Raw genomic sequence first — 24,860 nt, forward strand, 5'->3', positions numbered from 1 at the left:
GTTTTGAAATCAGGAAGTGTGACTCCTCCAACTTTGTGCTTCTTTTTCAGAATTGTTTTGGCTGTTTGGGGTCCCTTGAGAGTCCATGTGAACTTTTGCATGAGTTTTTCTACTTCGACTTAGTTTTTGATAAACGTATTTTATTAGGAGCATGTCCCTTTCGTCACAATTTTGCATTTGTTAGGATAAAGTCTTTTGGTTTTATTATTACGAAATTTGGTAGGTCAAAAGCAGATGGAATTGCTTAATATCCAGCTATCTTTGGCTTGTAAAAATGGCAGCTTCATCTTATCCGATGTAATACATACACAAGAGAACACACCAGTTCTGTGGACTGTGTAGAGAATGACGATAAAGCACTATGCCTACATCCCCGCCATCCCCTGGAGGACTGCACTCCCAAAGCCTCTGAAGCCCCCAAGTACCCTCCTCCTCACTCAATGGAGGTAACCACGATCCCTCCATGTTTTTCTTTTTTTTTATGTTTATTTGTTTTTGAGAGAGAGAGAGACAGAGCATGAGCGGGGGAGGGGCAAAGAGAGAGAGAGGGAGACACAGAATCCGAAGCAGGCTCCAGGCTCTGAGCTGTCAGCACAGAGCCCGACGCGGGGCTCGAACTCATGATCCGTGAGATGATGACCTGAGCCAAAGTCAGACACCTAACCGACTGAGCCACCCAGGCGCCCTTCCTTGTTCTTCTTTATACTTATCCCAAATAAGAATTATCCCGAAACAGTATGATTTAGTTTTGTATATTCTGCACTTTATATAAATGGAATCGTACCAGATGCAATTTTCTGTAACTTGTCGCTTTAATCCCATATCACACTTGTGACAGAGTCCAGACTGCTGCGCGGGGCTGCGGTTTCCTCACTCTTATTGCCGAGGGCTCGCTGCGGCAGCACATACGCTGAAATTGGCGCGATACAGAGATTAGCATGGTCCCTGAGCAAGGATGGCACTCTTATTGCCGAATAGTTTCCTGTCCTATGACTCTAACATACCGTGTTTATTCTCCTGCTACTGGACGCTTGGCTCGTTTCTGGCTTTGGCTTGTTATAAGATGGTTTATTTGTAAACCATCTGGTTTATTTGTAAAAGAGCCTCTCCAGGATGTGCCCAGGGGTGACATCCTTAGGTCATACGTATGTACATCTTTAAGTCTACTGGATAAGGACAGATCGTTTTCACATAGCACCCTCCGCTCCGCAGTGTAAGAGTTCCTGCTGCCCCATAGCATCGCCAGTGCCCAGGGCGGTCACGCTTTCTAATTTCTGCCAATCAGTGGGAATACAGGGATATTTCACCGTGACTTTAGCTTGCATTTGCACGGGCCTTCTGTCCTAACTACATCAAGGGTGAAGTCCGGTCTTCTGCAAGAGGTGGGGCAAGGATGTGAGTGTCTAGCAGTTTCTTTATTTTTTTTAATATTTTATTTCATTTTATTTCATTTTATGTGTATTCCATCTTGAGAGAGACGGAGGGAGAGCATGAGCAGGGGAGGGGCAGAGAGAGTGGGAGACAAAAGGTACGAAGCGGGGTCTGCATTGACAGCAGAGATCCCGAGGTGGGGCTGGAACCCTGGAACAGTGAGATCATGACCTGAGCCGAAGTCAGATGCTTAACTGACTGCGCCACCCAGGTGCCTCTTTATTTTATTTTATTTAAAAAAAATATTTATTTATTGAGAGAGAGAGAGAGAGAGAGAGAGAGAGAGAGAATCCGAAGCAAGCCTGGTGCTGTCAGTGCAGAGCCCAACTTGGGGCTCGATCTCACCATCCACAAGATCAAGGACTGAGCCGAAATCAAGAGGCTGACGCTTAACCGACTGAGACACCCAGGCCCCTGCTGCTTCTTTATATGTGTGTGTGTGTGTGTGTGTGTGTGTGTGTGTATGTGAGAGTGTGTTTAAGATCAAGCAGCTTCCTATACAGATTTTCTATCAATCCCCCCCCCCCACCCCTGACCGAGCATGCACACATATTTTCTTCTGAGAGATCTCATGCCTCCAGGTCTTGTGCAAACCAGCCCCTGCTCCTGGCTGCCTCTTCCTGCAGTTTTAAAACTTTGCTCTGGTCTCCTGAATCACCTGTTACTCCCCCACCTGTCCTCCAGCTTCTAAAACATCCTTGGTAGGCACCCATCCCATTTCTGTGGTGAGTTCATTCCTTTCCACCTTGGTCATCCCCTTAGTGTCATTTGCACCAGATTTGTCGAGCCGGGACTCCCCAGGTGCTCACGCTCCCTCGTAACTTCTCTCCTTCCGTTCTGGCCGGAGACTTGTTTATTTTACGAGTTTCAGAGAACACACTTTGCGTTTTATTGATCTTTCTTTTTTCCATTTCATTAATTTCTGCTGTCTCCGTGATTTCCTTTGGTCTGCTTTCTTAGCGTTTATTCTACCGTGGTTTTTCTAGCTTCCTGAGTTGTGCTCATCTTAAGCTCTTTAAGGCTATACATTTCCTCCTAAGCACTGCTCGAGCTATACATCCCGTAAGTTTTCATACGTAGTGTTTTCACAGTTGCTCACTTCCGTTTTTAGAATTTCATTATAATTCTTCTTGCGCCAGTTAGGTGGAAGTGTATTTTAAAATTTACATTTGTACATTAAAATTTCCAAATATATGAGAGGACTTAGTTGTGTTACGGACTTAGGATTTTATTCTCTCACAGTTTGAGAACGTCATTTGTACAATACCAATTCTTTTAGTATTTGTTGCAGCTCGTTTTGCGGCCTGGGACATGATGAGTTTTAGTAAATGTTCAAGGTGAACTTGAAAAGAATGTGTAGTCTCTAGTTTTGCGATGTCCATTAATGAAGCGTGTTCAATTTTTCCTATAGCGTTACAAGTTCTTTCTTTCTTTAATGTTTGTTTATTTTTGAGAGAGAGAGAGAGAGAGAGAGAGAGAGAGAGATGGAAAGAGACAGAGAGAGGGGGACAGAGAATCCGAAGCAGACTCCGTGCCAACAGCACAGAGCCTGATGTGGGGCTAGAACCCATGAACCGCGAGATCATGACCTGAGCCGAAGTCAGAGCTTGGTGGACTGAGCCACTCAGGCACCCCTAGTCCCACAAGTTTTGTCTCTTTGAGCTACCAAGCATAGTGAGGAGTACCTCCTCCCCAGGCTCCTCGTATCTTCACCCGCCACCTGCCCTCCTTCAGCGAAGGCTGCCATCACCCACCTGGCCACGTCAGCCAGAGCCCAAGGGTCATCTTGACTATCCCTGTCTACCTCCCCCCGAGTCTGATCCCCAACCCCCATGCTTCTTGACTTTCTTCTAATCTCGCTCTTATATATCCAGGATCTGAAGCGTCAGCACATCTTGCCTGGGCTGCTTAAAGTGGTGCTTTAAGGGCTTTTACCTTTATCTATCATCCATCATCTCTCTGTATATATCATCTCTCTATTACCTATCGATCATGCATCATCCAGCTATCATCAATCAATGTATCTATCACGTATTATCTACAGATCTATTTTCTGAGGTGAAATTCACATGACCTACAATTCACCCTTTTAAAGGGCACAGTACAGTGGCACTCGGTACAGTGACCATCACCTCTACAGTTCCAGAACCCCACCCCAAAAGGAAAGCCCATGTTCCTTACGCAGTCCCTCCATTTCCTACCTCCCCGGCCGCTGGCACCCACCCGTCGGCGTTCGGCCTCCGCGGATTTGCCCGTCCTGGACATTTCCCGTCCGTGAAATCACGCACCATGCGGGCTTCTGCGTCCGGCTGCTCTCACTCCACCCCGCCCTCCAGGTCCTGTTGTGGCAGGTCCTGTTGTGGGAGGGGTCAGAACCGCATTCCTCGTTCCGGCCGAGTCGCCACCGTCGCCCGGACGGACCGCATTCTGTGTGTCCGTTCATGTTGATGGGCTTCTGGGTTGTTTCTGCTTGCAGATTATCATCAACACCACTGCTATGAACGTTCACATCTAAGTGTTTGATTGAACATCTGTTTTCAGTTGGCTTGGGTTTAAGCCAGGAGTGGACGTGCTGGGTGGTATGGGAGCCCCATTTCCCTTGCTGCCCGCAGGGGACGGGGACCAAGCTGCGCCCTCTTGTCTCCTTCCAAACAGCCCTCCACACACCTGCCATAAGCGGAGCTGCGGGCCGCCTCCCTCTCTCCTGCTGAAAACCCTTTGCTGGCTTCTTCTCGTCGTAGCCTCCGAGGTAAGTCCAGGCTCCCCAGCGTGGCCCCAGCCCCTCCCTCCCTCTGCCCTCCGCATCACGTTGACGTCCCGCGTCTGGCTCCTGATTCACCTCTGGGTTTTGCACAAGCCTTCCCTCTTCCTAGAAGGTCTGGAACCATCTTTTCCCTGCCGCCCGGAGGCCAGCAGCGTCGGGACGCTTTCTCCTCTGTGGCCCCCTCCCTCTGCCCACTTTGCAGGGACTGGGCGTCAGTCCCCTCCCCTCCACCCCAGCGCTGTGAGGCCGGGATTGCACCGCACTCCGGTTGGCGCTCAGCCATTATGTCTGGGAGATGTTGCTAAATCTCCCTCCTCGGCATGTCCCCAGGAGACTACGCCGAGCTGTGCATTTGGGTGGGGGTCAAGTTTATTCTTCGAGCCCAGGCGACCTGATGCCCACTCCGCCTCTCCCCCAAGCCCTGCCGCACAAAGAGGCTAGGCGACACCACTGCACTTTCTGTGGGAGGCTTTTACTGAGGGATTGAGGGAGGCTCCCCGGCCAGAGGGCTGAGGGCCTGGAAAGGCACATGCGGTGGTGGCTGTGGTGGGGTCTCCCTCTTGGGTGGGTGCTGGCTTTGCAGAGACAGCTCCCCTGGCTGACCCCTCTTTGGCACTGAGCTGGGCACAGAGGTGCCCTCATGCCCGGCAGCCCCAGCAGTCATCCCCCATTCAGTTGGTCTGCAACCCCCACCCCCCCGGAGGTGGCCGGCAGTGTGGGCTGGTGGGGCACAGGGCCTCTGGGGGCTGGCTCAATGGCTAGGCCACCTGCGGAAGGACCGTGGCCCGGGCCACCTCCGCTGCTGGCAGGGTGCTCATGTTGGCAATCGAGATGGCTACAAACAGGGATCCAATAAATTAGCTTGTAGAAGGAAAGAAGGCTAGGGGCCGAGGAGGACAGGGACCACATTCTTGTCATCGCTTGCTAAGAAATACTGTGCGCTTCCTCCCAAGGGCTCCTGGAAACAACTGGTGGGGAGAAGGGGTTCACACTGGGGGCCCCTTCTGGCTGTGGGCCCCATTCGCCCGTTCCTATGGCAGGAAGGGCATCCCGTGGGATGGGAGCCTCGGTGGGCCATCCGGGGGGACCTCGTGGGGTCTCCGAGGGACTGAAGAGGAGGGAATAAGGGGGACCACGGTGTCAGGAGGGCAGGGCCCCACAAATGCCAGGCTCTGCACAGTCTGGCCGGCAGTGCGAGCTGGGGGTGTCACCTCCACCCCCACCCCCTCCTGGAAGAGAAGAAAGGACCACCCGCCCGGCCCGGGGAAGGGGGCGCAGGGACAGGTGCGTGCTTTCGCTGGCGGCCAGGAGGCCCGGGAGGGAAAGGCATGCGGGGTGGGCCTGTGGCAGGGCTGGCTGGAGGGGTGAGCGGCCGGGTGCTGCTGTTTCCTCCACGTGGTCCCGGGGCTCAGGGAGAGGCGGCACCCTGGAGGACCCCAGAGCCCTGGCCCAGGATCTGGCAGAGCTCCTGGAGGCGCCGCTGCATCTTGGGAATGCCGGCCAGCTGCTGCTCAAGCCGCTGCTTCTCCTCGGTCAGGCTCAGGCGAGCGGCGGAGTCTAGCTTCTCAAACTTCCAGCCACCCTCCCCATCGAACTGCAGCAAGTGCGTGTGGTACTTCCTAGGCCGGGAGAGGGACGGGGGCGGAGGGGCAGAGGCTGTTCGGCAGGAGACACTTGGCACCCTCCTCCCGCCCCACTGCCATGTCCCCGGGGGGTGCCGAATGCAGGCGGGAAGGGAGGGCACCTACCACAGGGAGGGCCGGTGGGTGATGGAGAGCAGCGCAATGCCAGCGTCCTTGGCCGCCTGGAAGATCTTGCCTTCCACATCGATGCTCACGGCGCTGGTGCATTCATCCAGGAGAGCGTACTTGGGCCTGGGGGCAGGGCCCAACGTGCTAGGCTGTGGATCCTCCTTCGCAGAAGCCTTGGCCTGCCCCCCCCCGCCCCCCGCCCCAGTGCAAACCCCAATTCTGCTTTTTGGGGCCAATCCGAGCCCGGGGCGAGGCCTCCGAATGGTCCCGGGGCACCTGGCTGTCCCACCCAGCGCGCTGGGATCACCCAGGCTGCCCTGTCGGCTCTGCCGCTGGCTCGGTGCGGGAGGGAGCCCGAGCGCCGCGGACAGCCCAGCTCACCTGTGGTAGAACATGCGCGCCATCCCGATTCTCTGCTTCTCACCCCCCGACAGCACATCCTTCCAGTCACACACGGCTTCCCAACCTGGGCGGGGCACAAGGGGGTTCTGTCGGATTCAGCAAGGGCTGGGCATCAGCAGGGGCCCAGACCCGGGGGACGCGGGAGGGGCTGGAGAGGCTAGTGAGAGTGGAATACGGTGGCACGTTTGACTTTGGAGAAGGCTGGCCGCTGGGTACGCGTGTCCTGCCTACTTACCTACCTGGAGGTAAGACTTTAATAGCCCAAAAAGACGTGATCAGAATTGTGCAGACAGTCGTGGCACAGCCCCACGGATGACTGCAGCAGCGTCTCCTGGAGGGTCCTCACCCGCGGGGACTGGGTGTTTGTCACTGCCTGTCGCCAGTGCCTTAGCGAGTCTGAGCAGAAGCAACTACCTCCACTCGGTCCTCCCTCGGGACTTGAAGTTTTGTCAGGGCGCACGCCCGGCCACAAGAAAGCCTCTACTCCACACCTTGCCTTGAGGCCGTAGCTTGCCCGGAGGTGAGGGGCGACCGCGTGACTGATTTCTGGCCGACGCGTGTAAGTGCGTTACACGTGTGGCAGCTTCTGGAACTTTCTTTAAAAGACACATGGCATGTGCCCTTGGCCCTCCCCCCCTTCTCCAAGCCACGGCCTGGGATGTTATGTGGTAGCCGGAGCAGCCATCTTGGACCACGAGGTGGCTTCAGTGGCAGAGGCTAACATAGCTGAGCGACCTGAGGGGCCTTTCACAGCGCAGGGCTGCCTCCATCAGTGGTGGCCTGCTTTCCTCAGGACTCTTATGTCACGGTAAGATAAACTTGTGAACGATCTTGCCGACGTTCATTCGGGGAAGGGGGTTCTGCTGCTCACAGCTGAACTCAGTGCTAATAGGTTGTGATGGCAGGCCTCAAGGGCCCAGCGCACTCAGGGGTGCCAGAGAAGACAGGAGGAGGGGTGCACCCCCAGCGCGGGGCCGCTGGAACAGAAAAGGGCTGACCAGCACACAGGGAAGCCGGGGATGAAGCCTGGGGGGACCACAGCCACCAGGGTAGGCCCAGGAGGAGCCGCCCCCCCAAATCCACCACCCCCAGCCCCCTTTGTGACACAGGCGACGACATCTGGGAAGAAGCCTCATGAATCATCTGCTGTGCCCTGAACACCCGCTATGAGTCCTTACAAGACGGATTTTGTGTCAGGCTGGTGCTAAGGGAGCTGTCCCCTTTTGCAGGGGAAGAGTCTCGAGAGGTGAGGTCGCTGCTTACGGCCAAGCTGTCCCCAAGTGACGAGGCAGGAAGCGCAGCCCAGGCTCTCAAATTTCAGGAAGAAAATTGAGCCCAGCCCCACCTCCCTTTCCTCCAGCAGCTCCGCAGCCCTGGGCTACCAGCTTGTCCCTCCACTTCTGCCGCCTCCTTCCCAGGGGATGGCGCCTCCCAGGCTCAAGACGGAAACGCAAGCGTCCCCTCTGGCTGTGTCCTGCTCCCTGTGCTAGAGGCGCTCTGCACGGACACCCTGGGCACACGTTCCACCCGTGCTCCGTCCTCTCGCTAGACCTGTCACTTCCCTGCCTCGGGCCTGCCAAAGGCTTCCTTCACTGTCAGGGAAAGCCTGGGCCCCCTGCCTGGCCCACAGGAGCCTCCCTGCCCCTGAGCCCGATGGCCTGAACAAGGTGTCCCGGGCCAAAAGTGAGCACCCCCATCGCACGCTTCCCGCTGTGCCTGGCTGCCCTCATGACTTCCGCCCACCAGCTGGGGCATTCCAGGGCGCTAGCACTTTGGACTCTCGGATGCAGGGACTATCTTTATCCCTCAGGGGCGAGAGGGAGGCAGGGGTGGGGGTGGCAGCCGGTCCCCGGGCTGAGTCTTGGGCCAAAGGGCAATTGATAGGTGGCTCACTCCCTGGCGCCGATAGGTGGGACGGGCCACCCCCTCCCTTACCCCCTTCCCGCTGCAGTATGTGGTTCAGGTGCACGATGTCCAGAATGGCCTCCAGGTGCTGCTCCGAATAGCCTTTCCTTCGCATGTCTTCCACAGAGTCTGGGTAGATCACCTGGTCTCGCAAGGAGCCCACGGACATGTAGGGCCTGCGGGGAAGCTTCACGTCCGCTAAGGGCAGGGTTGACCCTGTTCCCCGCCCCCTCCCACCGACGGCCTGTGCCCTAGTGGGTCCTGTCACCCCCTCCCCCCACCAACAGCCTGTGCCCGAGTGGGCTCTGCCCCCACCCCCACCGACGGCCTGTCAAGGGCGCTGGCTGCTGGGCTCGGGGCTGACTCGAAGCCCACAGGCCCTTCCACAAACTGATCCAGGCAGTGCTCACACCGTGCCCCCCCCCCGTGCACGCGCACCACGCGCTGTGCACAGTCCCCCCGCATGCATAAGTGCGTGCTCACACGTCTGGCACGCTCGTGCACGTGCACAGACACACACCCACTCGCGCACAGACACACGGTCCCCCCCCTTCTGTGTGCACACAGTCACATGCGGTGGAGTCGCCCGGCGGGTAGGCGAGGGCGGGGCAGTGGGTGGAGGCGCTGTGGCCCTTGGACTCCGGGGCAGAATGTTGCCGTCCTCTCCCGATGCCCCAAGCTCTGCTGGCTCCTGGGCGGTGGGTCCCACAGGAGGGGGGCGCAGGGGCAGAGCTGGACGCCGGGCCCCCTTCCCCCTCACCTCTGAGGGATGTAGAACATGCGCTGGGGCGGGGGCTTGTACAGCACGCCGCCGTATGCGGGCCACAGCCCGCCGAGGATCCGGAACAGAGAACTCTTGCCGCAGCCGTTGGGGCCCGTGATGAGCAGGTGCATGCCTTCTTCCACCTGTGGGGGCAGCGGTGCGGCGTGGGGCCCCGGCAGAGGCAGGGCCGCGGGGGCCCTCCCTCCTCTGACCGTGGCCCACACTCAGGGGCTCCCCCAGCCAAGGGCCCGAGGCATGAGGTCCAGCGCCCAGAGCCCTAACCTGACGCCTGTTTTGGGTCCCGGCCTGTCCCCTAAGCCCCTTTCGTGTTCCGGAGAGCATGGGGCCAGCCTCAGAAAGTCCACGTCGCCCTCTCTGCCATGCCGTCCCGCCTCGCTAGGAGTCCCCATGTGCTCGCTGTCCTAGTAGGGTCGCTGTCCCTCGCTTTCCCGTGAGGGACTGTCCTGAGAAAAGCAGTTTCCTTCGAGTTCTAGGTGGACGGTACAAACTCCCAACTCTGTTCCTCATGCCTGGCCAGTCCTCCTGCCTCCGTGGCCCTCTCACTGTCCCTGCAGGTCCTAGGGTGCTGGGAAGATGCCTCTGTGACCCCCGGCCTCAGTGTCAAGGCCTCAGGCTCCCCGGTCACCGGATTCCATGATGCCTGCTGGTCTTATAGAAATGCCTGCTGCGGGCTGGGGGGGGGTAGCCTGGGGGTGCGTATGCAGGAAAGAGGGGGTCAAATGGCAGGGAGACCACCGTCCTCGGGAGGCAGGGGAGAGTACGGGGCATGAAGCCAGGGCACCCGGGCACAGCTCCCAACCTACAACCCCCCCACCCCCCGCCCGAGGCCACGTTAACTTCCACTCTCTCAGAGCGTGACTGATGGTGGCACCGCTCTCCTGCTGACCCACGTAAGTCCCTAGGTGGCCTGAGTGCGCCGGCGTTGTGGGTTGAGCGGGGTCCCTCCAGATGCACATGTTGGAGTCCTACCCCCCAAGACCTCACTCAGAATGTGACCTTATTTGGAAACAGAGTCTTTGCAAATATAATTAATTAAATTTAGATGAGGTCATCCTGGAGTGGGGTGGGCCCCTCATCCCACGTGACTGGTATCCTTATCACACGGGGACATTCGGACGCAGAGACGTGCACACAGGAAGAACACCACGTCAAGATGAAGGCACAGTTTGACGTGAAGCCAAGGCCGGGAACACTGCCGATGGCCTGGGATAGACAGACTCTCCCTCACCTACCAGACACCCTGATCTGGACTTCCGGCCTCCAGAATCCACTCCTGTAGTTTGAGCCCCTCACTCTGTGGTCCTCTGTTACACTATAAAGTCTCTCTAGCGGGGCCTGGGACCATCAGTGTGCACCCAGCAGTCCGGCAGGCCCGGCCCAGCCCCCAGCCAGCGCCAGGCTGCCTCTCTGGTTCCCTTCCCCGCCCCTGTCCCACTTCTGCGCCTGGGCGATCACGACTGGGAACCGCTTCCTTCTCTCCCCCAACGTCTCCTAGTCCCGGAGCCCAGCTTCTGCTTAGCCACCCACCCCTGCTCTTCCCCCCGCCTGCCACGGTCACCCCTTCTCGCCTGGCCACGCTCTCTAACCAGCTGCGCCCTGGCTCGCCAGGGCCCCCAGTCTTGGCCTACTTGGCTGTCACTGGGCCTGCCTGGAAATCGTTCGCCTTGGGCAAACCAATCATCGGTGGCTTCCTGCCATGCCGCAAGAGTGACCACAGGCAGGGGCGATGGGGATCACACCACGGTCCTGTGTTGCCTGGGGTGACGAAATGTGCCCGCCTCCAACTGGCTCTCAAGGTCCTCCCGGCAGGCCAAGGAAAGGAGCCCCAGGCACTTGCCTCTTTTCACTTACCCCCGGCCCGGCCACGGCTCCTGCCGAGCCGGCTCTGCGGCCAGGTGCACGAGGCCTCTACGGGACCCGGCCCCGAGGTCCCTTAGCTCTGTGCTCCTGCCACTTCATGGCCTTCTTTCTGCCTGCCCTAGGGGGAGGTCTTCATCATGCAGCCCACCTGTCCCGAGGCTCCTGGGTGAAGCTTCAGGTGACCTCCGTGCACCACAGGGACGGGACTACCCTTACTGTGGCCCGCACGGGATCTGGGCAGCTAACTGGGGACCTTTGTAATACTTTTGGGGCCCCAGAGTGGGGCCTCCCAGAGGGCAGGGCCCCTCCAATTTACTTCTAGTTCCCAGTGCCCAGCCCAGGGCTTAGGGAATATTGGTTGAACGAATGAAAAAATGAATGAATGAATGAATGAATGAATGAAAGACTCCCTCTCACTTCTCACCCTGACCCCCTGCCCCCACCCCTGCCAACAGGTCTCTCCTTCATCCTATCATTCCCTGACCCTGTCCAAAGCTCTGGCTAGCGACAAGGTGACTGGTGGATGTTGGCCATCAGACAGCCTCTGTAGTGGCTGAGAGCCCTCCCAGCGGGCCAGGCTGAAGTCCGCACACACCTGCACTGGGGGCTTCTCGAAGCAGATGGGGGGACCCCAAGCCCAGGTCACTGGAGCAATCTATTCTACCATAGTTGGACTTGAGCCAGAGTCCCCAAGTCCCAGGCTTCTCAGGGATGGAACCGGGGAGGGTGGCAAGGATGGGGCCAGGAGCCCTCGGGTGACCTTCGGCCACTCCTAGTAGTCGCTAGTCGCTTTGATGAGCTCTGACTCCACTGCGCCAGAGCCAATAGTCAGGGACACGCTGGCCTCTCAACTTGACCTTAGCCTGCCTGCTAAGTACATCCGGGGACTGACAACATATGCAGGCCGGCAGGCCAGACACCAAGGACTGGGGGCTCATAGATGCAGAAGGCCAGGCCCAGGGTAGCTCAGCCCAGCCCAGCCCACACTTCTGGGCCAGGCATCCCCCCACCTGTCCCCCACGTGACTTACCCTGATGTTGAGGCTGGACACCACCACCTCTCCCGTGGGCGTGATGATGGGGATGTTCTCACAAATAATTCCCTGTTCCACATCTACCACTTGGCCTGGAGAGAGAACGCAACGAAGGAATGGAGAGAGCAGTAGCACTCCCTCTGACTTCTGGTGGATTCCATGTGCCCCCCAACCCGCTCACAGCATGCCAGTGTGTGGTCCGGGGCCCCCTTGGGAATATGCTGGGTCTTCCGGAAGTCCACCCCCAACCAGTGTCTGGTGCCGAGCTCTGGGCAGGGGAGGGGCGAAGTCAGTTCTGTGGCTTCTGGAACCTGAGGCACGGAGTCTAGCCTTGTTCCATAAAACCCTCTGATCTTGCTACCATTTTAATGGCGGCTTCAACGCTTGGGCCCCTCTTCCACAGCATCGTGGCCTCTGCTGTAGTCTTGAACTTTCTCTTGCTGCCCACACGGGGGAGTGGTCCCCTCTACTCGGGGACCACGTCCCCCTCTTTTGCAAAGAGAAATAACAGAAATCTCAGCCAGGGCACCGGGAAGGAGCCGGCAAGCAAGGGGTTGGCCAGCGGTTACTGCTCTGGGAAAGAAGGCTGCAGGGGGCCACAGCAGTCCGGGGGAAGTCCCTCCCTGGGGCGCAGCTCGAAGATGCTGCCCTCTGGGTGGGGGGGGGGGGTGTCTGCGGGGAGGGTGCCCTTACCTCGGATCTGCAGGGGCCCCTCTACACGGACACCAGAGCGCCCCACAGCCCCGGCTCCTGCCTGAGTGCTCTCCAGCTCGCCAGGCCTCTTGAAACGGCAGTGTTGGACATCTTCGAATACCTGGAACATCTCGTGTACTCGGGCCGTGTAGCCAGCCAGCTCTGTCACCTGTGGGGAGGGTGACGCTGGCTCAGACCCTGCCAGCTGGGGGGTGGGGTGGGCGGCACAGCGGAGAGGGGCCCGCGGCTGGGATGGGGGGGTACCTCCTTGTAGGACGACATGATCCGCTCGATGGCATCCGCGGCAGCGGTGAGGAGGTTGCGGGCAATGGTGAAGGCTTCTGTGCGTTCGCTCACGAGCTCCCCTTCCCGCATCTCCAAGGCGGCCTTCTTCACTGCCTCTGAGTCTATGGAGCACAGTGGGAAGAAGGGAGGGGACAGTGGAGAATCAAAACTGACCCACTAGGGGAAAGACAAGTCTCCCCGGCAGACGGTGTGGGACAGGCGGGTACCCACTCGCCAGAGAATGACCCCTGCTTTGCACCACACACAAAAACTAACTTAAAGTGGAGCACTGGCCTGCGCGTATGTGCTGAGACTGTAAAACTCTCAGGAGAAAGCAGGTGTTAAGTCTTTGTGACCTGGGATTAGGTCTGGCTCCTTAAATATGACACCAAAAATACAGACAACAAAAGGAAAACAGATAAATGAGCTTCATCAAAATTAAAACCTTTTGGGCACTGAAAAAAAACATAAAAAAAGTGCAGAGACAACCTATAGACTGAGAGAACATATTCACAAATCACGTATCTGATAAGGGTCTCATATCCAGAATATGTAAAGAACTTTTTCTTTTTTTTAATGTATTTTTTAATGTTGTATTTATTTTTGAGAGAGACAGAGTGTGAGCAGGGGAGGGGCAGAGAGAGAGGGAGACACAGAATCCGAAGCAGGCTCCGGGCTCTGAGCTGTCAGCACAGAGCCCAACGCGGGGCTCGAACCCAAGGACTGTGAGATCATGACCTGAGCCGAAGTCGGATGCTTAACCGACTGAGCCACCCAGGCGCCCCTGCAAAGGACTTTTTAAATTCAAAAACAAAGAGAACCCAGTTAGACAATGGGCAAAAGATCTGAATTGGCATTTCTACTGTATTTCTTTGATCTACAAAAGGCCAATAAGCATGTGAAAAGATGCTCAACGGGATTAGTCACCAGAGAAATAGAAATCAAAAGCACAGCTAAGGGCGCCTGGCTGGCTTCGTCTTGGTTTCGGCTGAAGTCATGATCTCACGGGTTTGTGGGTTCGGGCCCTGCATTGGGCTCCGTGCTGACAGCGTGGGGCCTGCTCGGGATACTCTCTCCTTTCCCCTCTCTCTGCTCCTCCCCCGCTCACGCTCTGTCTCTCTCAAAAATAAAAAAAAATAAAAAAAAATAAAACCACAGTGAGATACCACTTCACATGCCCTAGGACGGCTAGAATTAGAAAGAAATGATAACAGGTGTTGGTGAGGAAGAGAAAAGATGGGCTCACACACCGCTGTGAGGGCTGTAAAATGGCCCGGCCTGGAAGACAGTTCGGCGCTTCCTCAAAAAGTTCAACATAGAGTTACCAGAAAACTCAGCAATCCCATGCCTGGGCATGTATCCAGGAGAAACAAAAGTATCCGTTCACACGGAAACCTGTATACAAATGATCGCGGCAACGTTATTCACAATCACCAAAGGGTGCAAACAACCCAAACGTCCATCAGCGGAGGGGTAGGAAAGAAACTGCCGTGTATGTACGTACGTACGTACATATGCATATGAATATTATTCAGTCACGAAAGGCAGTGAGGCACTGACTCATCCCACAATGTGGCTGAACCTCGAAAGTGCTATGCTGAGCGAAAGAGGCCAGACACAAAAGGCCACATGCTGAATGATTCCGTTTATGAGAAATGTCCCCCAGAGGCACATCTACAGGAACAGAAAGAGGTGTAGGTGCCAGGGGCTGGGTGGGGGGAGGGATGGGGAGTCCAGGGTTTCTTTCTGTGGCGATGACAACGTTTTGGACTTAGTGGCGACGGTTGCACCATTTTGCAAATATATTAAAAACCGCTGAATTGTACCCTTTAAAAGGCTGAATTGTACGGTATGTTAATTACATCTCAATAACGGGGGCGAGAAAATGAGCCACGGGGCATTTGGCCTTCTTCTGTGGCACAGTCCGCTCCTTCCCTCGAAACTGCCCTCCTTCCGTGTCCTGCGCTGATGGCAGCAGCCCCTCTCAGGGCCACACCTACAGACGCCCAGAGCTGTGTACCCCGGGGCCTCTCCAACATGAGCGTCCCTTTTGGACCTCCATCACCACCCCCCATCTCTCCCTCATCTCTCCCCACGAGGCTGCATTCTTTGGCCTCCGTGAGCGTGGCCATCCTTGATGCCTCTGTTTCTCCCCAGGAGCCCGTTTCTGTCTTGACTTGCTTGTCTGTTTCAGTCTAGAGCCCACGGTTGTGCACTTTGGTCCTCTCCTGTCAGTGCACTTGACTCCCTTGATCCTTAGAGCTCTCAGGGGGGCAGGGCTTTTACACAAGGAATGCTCTGGAAATGGTGATGGGGAGCAAGGGGGGAGGCCGAGTCTGAGGGTCCTGGGGTGTGGGAGAGTGAACAGTGCCCGCTGGGGGTATCCAGGGGAAGCAGAGGCTCCCGGGCTGAAGTGGTGGGAAGGAAGATTCTGTAAAGAGCCCGGGGACTCTAGGGTTATGATGGGCGGGGGTGGGGTGGGAAGGGGCGGGAGGCGGGTTCAGGGCAGACGGCCTCCAGAACAGCACACGGTGAAAAATGGATGGGACGGATGGCCTGAGAGCCTTGCGTTGCCTTTTCTTGGGCCTGGCCCAGGAATCCAGGGGACGGGACTGTTAATCCTGATAGCGTATGGTCCCGGGCCTAACTTCCCATCGTGCCCGGGGGGACATAGCCCCCAACAGGCAGGGGGGCCATAAGCCTTCCTCCTCACAGGTCCCAAGAGCTGGGCAGTGACTGCACACACAGGGAAATGGTGTGCAGCTGCCAGGGGCATCCTGGCAATAGCTGGCACCTCCTTGGAGGCAGAACTAACCGACCTCTCCATAGGTTACTGCAGAGACTCAGGCAGCTAAGACCAGGGCCCCGGAGCGGAACACAGGCTGCTGTTCACAGCAAGGCCACTCCTCCTCTGGGCCCTCCAGGCTTGCAGCTCCAGGCCAGAAGGGCAAAGGTATCCAAATTTTCCCCACTTGACAATTGGGAAGTATCTGTCTCCTCCCATTGGTCCCCAGTGCTCTCAGCCTCCTCGAAGCACCTAGAGCCCTCACTTAGCCACCGGGGACTGGGGACGCAGCAAGGACAAAACGGACAAAAACCCCTAACCCCACTGAGCACACAGCCTAAAGTGGCAGAGTGACAATAAAGCAAATAGAGAAGTAGAGTAGACAGGGTGTTCAGTGTCAGGACAGCAGTGAGGCGGGGAAGGGGAAGAGGACGGTGGGGGGGTGGGTGCTGTCATCAGAGGGAAGCACATTAGAGCAGTCACCTGCAAAGGCCCTGAGGCACAAGCATTGCTTCAGAGGAATAACAAGGGGGCTGTGAGTCAGAAGTAGAGGGAACAGGGGGGCAGGAGTATTTTGTTTTCACAGGTGCCGTGAGGCCAGGGACAAGAGCTCACTCTTCTTTGAATTGCTCACAAAGCCTAGTGTAGCAGGGGCTCCAAAAAGTCCTAGGCTTTCACAGGAGGGAGAAGCCTCGGGACCAGACAGGCCCCACGGCCAGCTATAGAGGAAAGTAGCTGCAGGCGCTTCTTCACGGAAACCACAGGTCACCTCGTGGGCGGGTCCCCGTGCTCCAGGCCAGGGGTGCTGACCGGGTCTGGCACCTGTGTCTAAATCAAGGCCGCCCTTTCCGTATGGCCTTTGCGGCAGAAAGCAGTAACCCCCCTCCAATAGATCCTTCCTCTTGGGGGTTACCCAGAGGGGGACAGACAGTGGAGGGTTTAGAAGCCCCAAGGCAGAGACACAAATAGGGAGAGAATCAGAGAGGCTTCTGGTTCTGAAACAAGTCAGCCTCTCTCTCTCTCTTTAAAAAATTTTTAAAGTTAATTTTACTTATTTTGAGAGAGAACGCAAGTGCGCACAGGAGGGGCAGAGAGGGAGAGAGAGAGAATCTCAAGCAGGCTCCGCACTGTCAGCTCGGAGCCTGATGTGGGCCTTGAACTCATGAACCTCAAGATCGTGACCTGAGCTCAAATGAAGAGCCAGTCACTTAACCGACTGAGCCACCCAGGCTCCCCTCCCTCTCTTTACATATAACTGAAAATTCTCTTACTATGGAACTGCACAACACATGACACCTTTTACGTTCAGAAATTTTAAAATGTATTTTATTTCTTTTTTTGAGCGAGAGAGAAAACGCAAGTGGGGGGAGGGGCAGAGGGAGAGGGAGAGAGAATCTCAAGCAGGCTCTGCACCCAGTGCAGAGCCCACTGTCAGATCGTGACCTCAGCCAAAATCAAGAGTTGGACACTTGACCGACTAAGCCACCCCGGCACCCACATTTTATTTATTTTTTTAAGTAAGTTCTACTCACACCCAACGTGGGGCTCCAATACACAACCCCAAAATCAAGAGTCGCATACGCCACCGAGTGAGCCAGCCAGGTGCTCCAAAATACGACACCTTTTATTTACATTAAAAAAAAGCTTTCTTTTAAGTAGGCTCCATGCCCATTGTGGGGCTTGAACTCATGACCCTGAGATCGAGAGTTGCATGCTCTACCGACTGAGCCAGTCAGGCACCCCAAAGTAGAACTATTTCATTCATTCATTCATTTTTTAGAGAGAGAGTGAGAGCGAGTGTGAGCAGGGGAGAAGGGCAGAGAGAGAGAGAGAATCCCAAGCCAGCCCCATGCTCAGCATGGAGCCCAACGTGGGGCTCGGTCCCATGACCCCGGGATCATGACCTGAGCTGAAATCAAGAGTTGGACACTCGGGGCGCCTGGGTGGCTCGGTCGGTTGGGTGTCCGACTTCGGCTCAGGTCACGATCTCGCGGTTTGTGAGTTCGAGCCCCTCGTCGGGCTCTGTGCTGACAGCTCGGAGCCTGGAGCCTGCTTCCGATTCTGTGTGTGTGTGTCTCTCTCTGCCCCTCCCCTGTTCACGCTCTGTCTCTCAATAATAAATAAATTAAAAAAAAAAAAAAGAGTCGGATGCTCAACCGACTGAACCACTTAGGAGCCCCAGCATTACACCTTTTAAAGCAGAGCTGTGCTCCAAGGAAAACAAGAGAAATTCCCAGGAGCACAAAGAGGGGCCAGCAGCCAGGTACTCCTGTGAAATCTCCAGAGATGGGAGAAGACAGGGAAGCTTCTTCTGTGCAGCTGGGGCTCTAGATGCACCGAACAAAAGGTCTCTTCTAAGAATCTGTAATTGTGTGTGTGCAGTTCAAATTAATACTGCCTCCAAGTTCAGAAACCCCTCCTCCCCGAGCTGAGAAGCTAACGTGAAATGGCCTCCAAATGGTCAATTAGCCAGGTGTGCAGGCCCAAACAAAAGCACACACACACTGCACTGGACAACTACCCCTCCAGTGAGACCACTCGGGGTTCCCACGGAAGTCTGGTTGCAAAGCCCACGGGAAAACAATACACTACGAGTTAGAGCCCCAAGAATTCAGATAATCAAATAGTTGGATAGAGACCGTGGAGCGTAAAAGGAGCAGTCCAAAAGACGAGAAAATCGGACACTTCTAGAAACGGTTTCGAATTCATATTTGAAAAGAAAAAGTTCAGCACGCCTGGGTGGCTCAGTCGGTTTCTTGATTTCACCTTGGGTAATGATCCCAGGGTCGTGGGATCGAGCCCCGTGTTGGGCTCCATGCTGAACATGGAGCCTCTTTTAAGATTCTCTCTCTCCCTCTCTCTCTCTCACTCGGGCTGCCTGGGTGACTCAGTTGGTTGAGCGTCCGACTTCGGCTCAGGTCATGATCTCACAGTTCGTGGGTTCGAGCCCCGCGTCGGGCTCTGGGCTGATGGCTCAGAGCCTGGAACCTGCTTCGGATTCTGTGTCTCCCTCTCTCTCTGCCCCTCCCCCACTCATCCTCTGTCTCTGTCTCCAAAATGGATATAAACATTTAAAAAAATTTAAAAAAAGATTCTGTCTCTTTCTGCCCATCTCTGCCTGCCTATGTGTACTCTCTCTCTCTCTCTAAAAGAAAGAAAGGAAGAAGGAAAGAAGAAAAAAAGGAAAATTTCTGTTTTCAAATTTCTGTGTGAAAGAGAATCAAATAGAACTTATACAAATAGTCACTCAGGGGTGCCTGGGTGGTTCAGTCGGTTAAGCATTCAGCTCAGGTCATGATCTCGTGTTTCGTGAGAAGCAGTGCAAAGCCTGCTTGGGATTCTCTTCTCTCCCTCTCGCTCTCTGTCTCTTTCTCTGCTCCTCCTGTGTGTGCCTCTCTCTCTCTCTCTCTCTCTCTCTCTCTCAAAATCAATAAATAAACTTAAAAAATTATTAAAAAAAAAGAAAGTCATTGAAATTTAAAAAAACTTCAAATCAGCGCTCACTTCGGCAACACATATACTAAAAAAACTTCAAATCAGACGCAGCTGAAAAGCGAAGTGATGGGTGAGTGAGCACAGAGGTCAGAGGAAATCTTCCAGATTCAGCACAGTGCTAGGTGGGGGAGAGCAAAGGTCTGCATGTCTAGCAGAAGTTCCAGAAGGAAAGAGTAAAAGAACGAGACCAGGCAACATATGGAAAGATAACAACTGAGAATTTTCCAGAATGATCAAAAAATGTGAACATACAAAGGCCATACAAGTATGGAGAAACAGAAACCTACAGGTAAACACTTCGTAGGGAACCTGGAAGATGGCAAAGAAGGAAGTTTCCAAGTAACCCGAGAGACAATGCAGGCTTCTAGGGGCGGTTAAGCTGATAGATTTTCCATTGGAGAAAATGGAAGATTCTCAAGGGGCTGAGAGAAAATGACAGTCCGCCTTGACTCCCACACCCAACCAAACTTTGGGGGAAAGAAACAACAAAATAATCTCAAAGCTCCCATGATGAAAGCCTTGCAGAAAGAACTTTTAGAAGACATAGAAATCGGTAAACAGGGATGAATTTAAATCCACATCGACCCGATAAAAGCAATAGCCGAGCATAAAAACAAGAGGAAAGCAAACTTGACACAGGGCTACCTCAAACATCAGTGCGGCTGATCCCTCCCTGAGTTAGAATGTTCTAAAGGCTGGGGGCGGGGAGGGGCTACTCTTCTCCCGTGCGCCTGGTAACCACGAAAAGACTGGCAGTTAGAGGAACAAAGTGGGAATCCTGATGATCCCGTAGTTAAGGTGAAAAGCAAGGAGGCCTTCCTGTCCCCCACCCCCACCCCAGACCACAGGGCAGAGGTCTACACCCACTGCTGCAACCTACAAGAGTTGTTGTAGGCACGGGAAACCCAAGGCCCGAGCGCTGAGGTGGCCCACAGAAAGCCGCTCTACTTGCAGGCTGCAGTGAGCCGAAGACAGGGCCAGGTGGGTAAGGGTGCACGGGCCTGAGAAAGGGACATGCGTTGTCCCTGACTCACAGTCCCCGGGCTCAGCTGAGTGCTACCCAGGAGCGTGAAATGCCGGGAAGCGGAGACACACGCAGAGCAGAAGGCAGCCAGGAGCCGTGGGACCTTGGTTGCCATCGAGGATGCCAGGTGGGCCTCACGGCCCTAGCAGAAGGGGCAGGTGGGTCGGCTGAGCTCTTGGTCCTTCCAAGCCTAGCACTCAGTGATCCAGGAGGACAGGACAGGGTCCCTGCCTCCCCCCCGCCCCCCAGAGCTGGCTCCTACCTGACTCGGAGTAGCCGGTGGCAGTGATGATGGGGACGGCCACCATGAGTAAGCCGGAGGCGCTCCACACGTATTTCATGAGGAACTGTTCCAGCATGATGTACCAAAGGCGTTCCAGCAGGATGAGGTTAATCTGCGAAGCAAGGTCCTGGTAGGAGTGCCGCAACAGGGCTAGCTCCACCTGTGGGGGAGGGGCGACAGAGAGACAGACAGAGAGAGAGAGAGAGAGAGAGAGAGAGAGAGAGAGAGGCCTTCCCGTGACCACCGTGGGGGGCAACAAGTCTCCCAGCACTGCTCATACATGCCCTGCCATTTGATGGCCATGACAAGGTCAGGGGCTGGGGGTTACAACTGGGCCACGTTTATAGGGGACAGTTTTCAAACTTTGGGACTGCTTGACGTCATAGTACGGGAGTACAGTGGCAAGGAAGAGAAGGGACTTGCTGCCCCCACCTTCGGAGGCCCATTCTTTCCACCCGTCTAGTTGGGACACTTACCGTGCCCCTCTCTTTGCCCTGCGCGGCTTTGGGACATCTTTGGGCAACTGCTGGCGAGTGCCACCCTGAACTAAGCAAAGGGCAGCACAGGAAAGTAAAAGGCAGTACTTGGTGTGGAGGAACTTGCTTAGAGAGCGTCTACCTACTGAGGCCCCGCCTCCCCGACCTGCCTGAAGTTCTTCTGGACAAGGGCCCTCTGCTGTGTCCTCCTACAGAAACCAGGGCGGTGGGCTCCCAAGCCAGCCCTGCCCTGCCCTCCCCGTTCCTGCACTGGCCACCACCGGCTACCTCAAGACGGGGACCGCTGGGGGAAAGGGGACCGTGCAGGGTCTGGAGAAGAGAGCAGGAGAGGGAAGGAAGGGGGAACCAGGGGTGTCAGGAACCGGTCACAGCAAGGTGGCCATTAGGTTGCAGATTCCTTGGCTCAGTACAGGGGTGTGTGCCGCAGCCCTGCCCTCCCACCCCGGCTGACCACAGCTGCCCAGCCTGGCACCATTTCCTTTGCCAAGTGCTTCACACCCGACTCTCCACTTGATAATCATCGCGTGCTGTCGAACGTGTATTCTCACGTCCGTTGTACCGTAGGATGCCCCAGCCCAAAGTGGCAAAGTGATGTGCGTGAGCTCGCGCAGCTTGGAGGGAGCAAAAGGTGGGGAATTTGGACCATGCTGGCAGAGCCGTTAAAAGAGAACCAGATTCTCATAAATGATGCTTTGACTTACTAAGGGGTTTACCTTGTCGTCAAGCCAGCAAGAGTCTGTGCACGCGTGTGCGTGCGTGTGTGCGTGTACAGGCTCCCACCTCCTGAGTGAAATCTAGATCGGCCTCCTCAATGAAATCCCAAAGAGAGCAGAATACTGTGATGTCTGCCCTCCAGCCGGCCAGTCACCTGTGCCCCAGCCTGGGCCAGCATCCCTAGGGGCATCAGCAGCTGAGACTGGGGTGAGCCACATGCCCGCACAGCAAAGGCAACCAACCCACCCGTGAGGGCTCGTCACCCCACACTGCTGTCCAGCCTAAAGACGTAAGCTGTGGACACACGCTGGGGCTCTCCTGCCCCCACCATCCACGTCTGCCACATCGCTTGGCTTTGCATCCAGCCCAATCCTGGTTCCTGAAGGGAGCACCCTGGTGATCCAGGCTCGTGCTGGGAGCTGGCAGGCGTGCCAGCCGGGGCCGACAATGTAGCTGCGGGTAACGTGCCAAGCGCCTTATCCAAGGCCGTGGCTGCCTGCCAAGGCCCTGCGGCCCAGCGTGCGGGAGAGATGGGTTGTGGCTGCCGACCAGGCATTTTCTCTTAATCTGGAGCCCGGCCTACACCCGGGCTGCCCCCTCTGCAGAGTTCAGGGACAAACCCTTTTTTTTTTTTTTTAAATCACAGCCTCCGCCCCACATGCAGCCAATGAGACAAGCCCCAGGGACAAGAGCCCACCTCACTTAGGAAGGACACACAGGCCTTCAGGAGGTGGATACCATTGTGCCCCTCCCCGGAGAAGCCCTCGGGAACTGAAACCAGAGTAGCAGAGAGCAGGGCCGGAGGCAGCTGCAGCCCCAGGCACGAGGAAGGGGAGGGGCCGAGGCGAGATAAAGGGAGCATTGGCCCCGAGTAACCTTTCCCAGCGCTGGGCTCCCGGCAGGCCTGGGACCCAGGCGGAAGGGCGGCCATGCGGGGGGGGGGGGGGGGGGGGGGGGCAGGGTGGCCGCCGGGCGGGCAGGAAGTGCGTCCCGCCGCGGTGGCGGCCTGGGCCGGGCATCCCTGGCCTGGGGCCTGGGGAGGCAGCCGAGCTGGTAGCCGGGGCCAGCCTGGGGGCTAAGGCGGGGGAAGCTTTGACCCCGAGTGCCCAGCGCTGCCACCGCGCTGGGTGCTGCTCGTTAACCCCCGCTTGGGCTGAGTCATGCCCATAATGCCAGCCTGCCTGACCCACCAGCTTGGCCAGATGCCGGCCTTCAAAGGGCCCGGGGCGGGGGGGGGGGGGGCGGCCCAGGAGGGGCCAGGCAGCAGGCCGAGTCCCACAGTCCCTGCTGGCGGAGGGTCGGGAGCCTCCTCCTGGCTGGCTGTAGGAGTGGAGCAAGCAGGGAGCTCTACCATCTGAAACCGCTAGGATCCACAGCTCCTAGCCCAGGCCAACCACACCGAGGAGAGGAAGCAGAAGTGGCCTGGAGCATGTGGGCAGCCCCGGCCCAGCCTTCCTGCTTCTCCATTTCCGTGCCTAAGCCTGGGCCGCCCAAGGCCCTGTCATCCCCAGTCTTCGTCTTCTATGACCTACCCACACCTCTGGCATGAGCCCCAGCCAGACCCGAGCTTTCCACGCTGTCCATGGCTGCCTGCCCCCTAGCCTCCCAGCTGTGAGCTTTCCTCTGTGCCCAGCACCCCAACCTGCCCCACCTCGTGGCCCCCATAGAAGGCGATCTCCTCTGAGTTGGCCACCACTCGAGAGTGCATGTAGCGCAGCTCTCCCTTCCGCCGTGCCTCCTCTGCCACCAGCTCGCCAAACTTAGGTGAGAAAGCTCGCAGCACATTGGCTGTGAGGAACAGGACAAGGCCGGCGATGGCCGAGGGCCAGGCCGTGCCGGCCCCACGGGAGCGGGCCGCTCGAACCAGAGTGTAGGCCGTCACGGCGACGTCCAGGAGTGGCTTGGTGAGGTTGGAGTAGAGGTGGGCCACCGAAGCGGCAAAGGCCACCACGTCCTCCGTCAAGGACTGGTCAGGGTTGCGAAGGCGCCCGTCCATATTGCTGACTCTGTAGTAAGTCTGCTGGGAGAAGTAGAGGCTGTAGGCATGGGCCACTAGACGGCTGCGGAAAGACAGGGCCAGCTGGCCCTCGAGGTACCGGATGGCACTGTTGATGAAGGTGGCAGGGAGAGCGATGAGGAGCCACTGTAGGAGCTGCCAGCTGAAGGCCCGCGGGTCCTTGCGCACGATGCAGCGGGCCAGCCGGCCGTCCAGGCGGGCCACATACACGGACAGGAAAGTCCGGCTCACCAGGGAGGCCGAATGCAGCGCCAGCAGCCCCGTTTCCCGGCACAGGGTCCTGGGGAAGAGCAGCCGCAGGAGCCCCAAGAGCCGCCGCAAGAACACCCTGTTCACGCTGGCCTTGGCTGCCGTGGCCCCAGAGACGTCCTGCGTGGACTCCCCTGCCGGTACCTGAGGGCCCCTGCTTGCAGCTAGGTACTGCCGCACCAGGGGGTAGATTTTGTGGGCTCCATAGGCGGTGAGGGCCAGGACCAGAGCTGTGCGCTTCAGCGTGGTCACCCGAGAGGGCCTGGGCGTGGAGAGTACCGGCATGTCACCTGGGCTGGATGCACGGGGCTGGGACTGGTGCCTGAGGCAGAAGTCGAGGCAGGTGGCCGGAAGGGTTGTTGCTCTGACCCCGGGCTCCTGGTCTAGGCCACTGGAAACCTTGCAGTGGTCCCTGAAACTGTCGCGTTAGACCACCGGGGCGGTGCTGGGGCCCCTGGTGCGGTGGGCTCAGGGCCCTCCAGGGTAGCGGCCTCTTCAGGCAGCCAAGGTGGAGAAACTTGTCAGGCCCCTAGCCCCTGGGGTCAGAGCCTCGGGGGGCGGGGAGGCGTCCCGGCAGAGAGGGCGTCTCTTCCTCTACACCTCCTCCTCTACCTCCACTCCTGGTGGCTCCCCTCCCCGGGGCACTAGGCGCGTCCGTCCGTTCCGCAGCCCGGCTGAAGCCGACAGTGACTCCGCCACCCGCCCAGAATCCCCACCCACCCTACCCCTCCCCAGGGGCGAGTCGAGGGAAGGGGAGGAGGCGGAGGAGGGGCGGAAGGCGGAGCCCGGGCGCAGCGAGCCCCACCCCGTTCTCGCCCCACGGCTGGGCCCCGCCCCTTCCCCGGACCAGTGAGACGTGGGAGGACCGCGCGGGCCAGAGAAGCGGCC

At 57.1% G+C, this 24,860-nt stretch overlaps 1 protein-coding gene and 1 non-coding gene across 2 annotated transcripts; one reads left to right on the top strand and one right to left on the bottom strand.

The window, feature by feature from the left end:
* Positions 1-886: 886 nt before the first annotated feature.
* Positions 887-990, top strand: LOC128773986 (U6 spliceosomal RNA). Its single transcript, XR_008418470.1, has one exon. It is a non-coding gene; the product is annotated as a U6 spliceosomal RNA (small nuclear RNA).
* Positions 991-4,646: 3,656 nt separating this feature from the next.
* On the bottom strand, positions 4,647-24,680 carry ABCD1 (ATP binding cassette subfamily D member 1). Its single transcript, XM_019437706.2, has 10 exons — positions 23,358-24,680; positions 20,475-20,655; positions 12,888-13,030; positions 12,624-12,792; positions 11,928-12,022; positions 9,014-9,159; positions 8,284-8,429; positions 6,328-6,412; positions 5,944-6,069; positions 4,647-5,814 (listed from the first exon to the last, which is right to left on the bottom strand). Exons 1-10 carry the CDS (start codon positions 24,255-24,257, stop codon positions 5,604-5,606), a joined length of 2,202 nt encoding a protein of 733 aa, XP_019293251.1. The 5' UTR covers positions 24,258-24,680; the 3' UTR covers positions 4,647-5,603.
* Positions 24,681-24,860: the final 180 nt, after the last annotated feature.

Source organism: Panthera pardus, unplaced genomic scaffold (assembly GCF_024362965.1).
Source record: "Panthera pardus isolate Hobbes unplaced genomic scaffold, ASM2436296v1 HiC_scaffold_27, whole genome shotgun sequence".
Lineage (NCBI taxonomy): Eukaryota > Metazoa > Chordata > Mammalia > Carnivora > Felidae > Panthera > Panthera pardus.

What these genes read in the sequence shown, in the direction of transcription:
- ABCD1 (XM_019437706.2), bottom strand. Translation starts at nt 24,257, where the DNA reads ATGCCGGTACTCTCCACGCCCAGGCCCTCTCGGGTGACCACGCTGAAG. An exon ending in CACCGGCTACTCCGAGTCAG is followed by an intron (nt 13,031 to 20,474) that starts GTAGGAGCCAGC and finishes TGTGCTCCATAG; the next exon opens with ACTCAGAGGCAGTGAAGAAG. An exon ending in CATACTGCAGCGGGAAGGGG is followed by an intron (nt 6,413 to 8,283) that starts GTAAGGGAGGGG and finishes TGCCCCGCCCAG; the next exon opens with GTTGGGAAGCCGTGTGTGAC.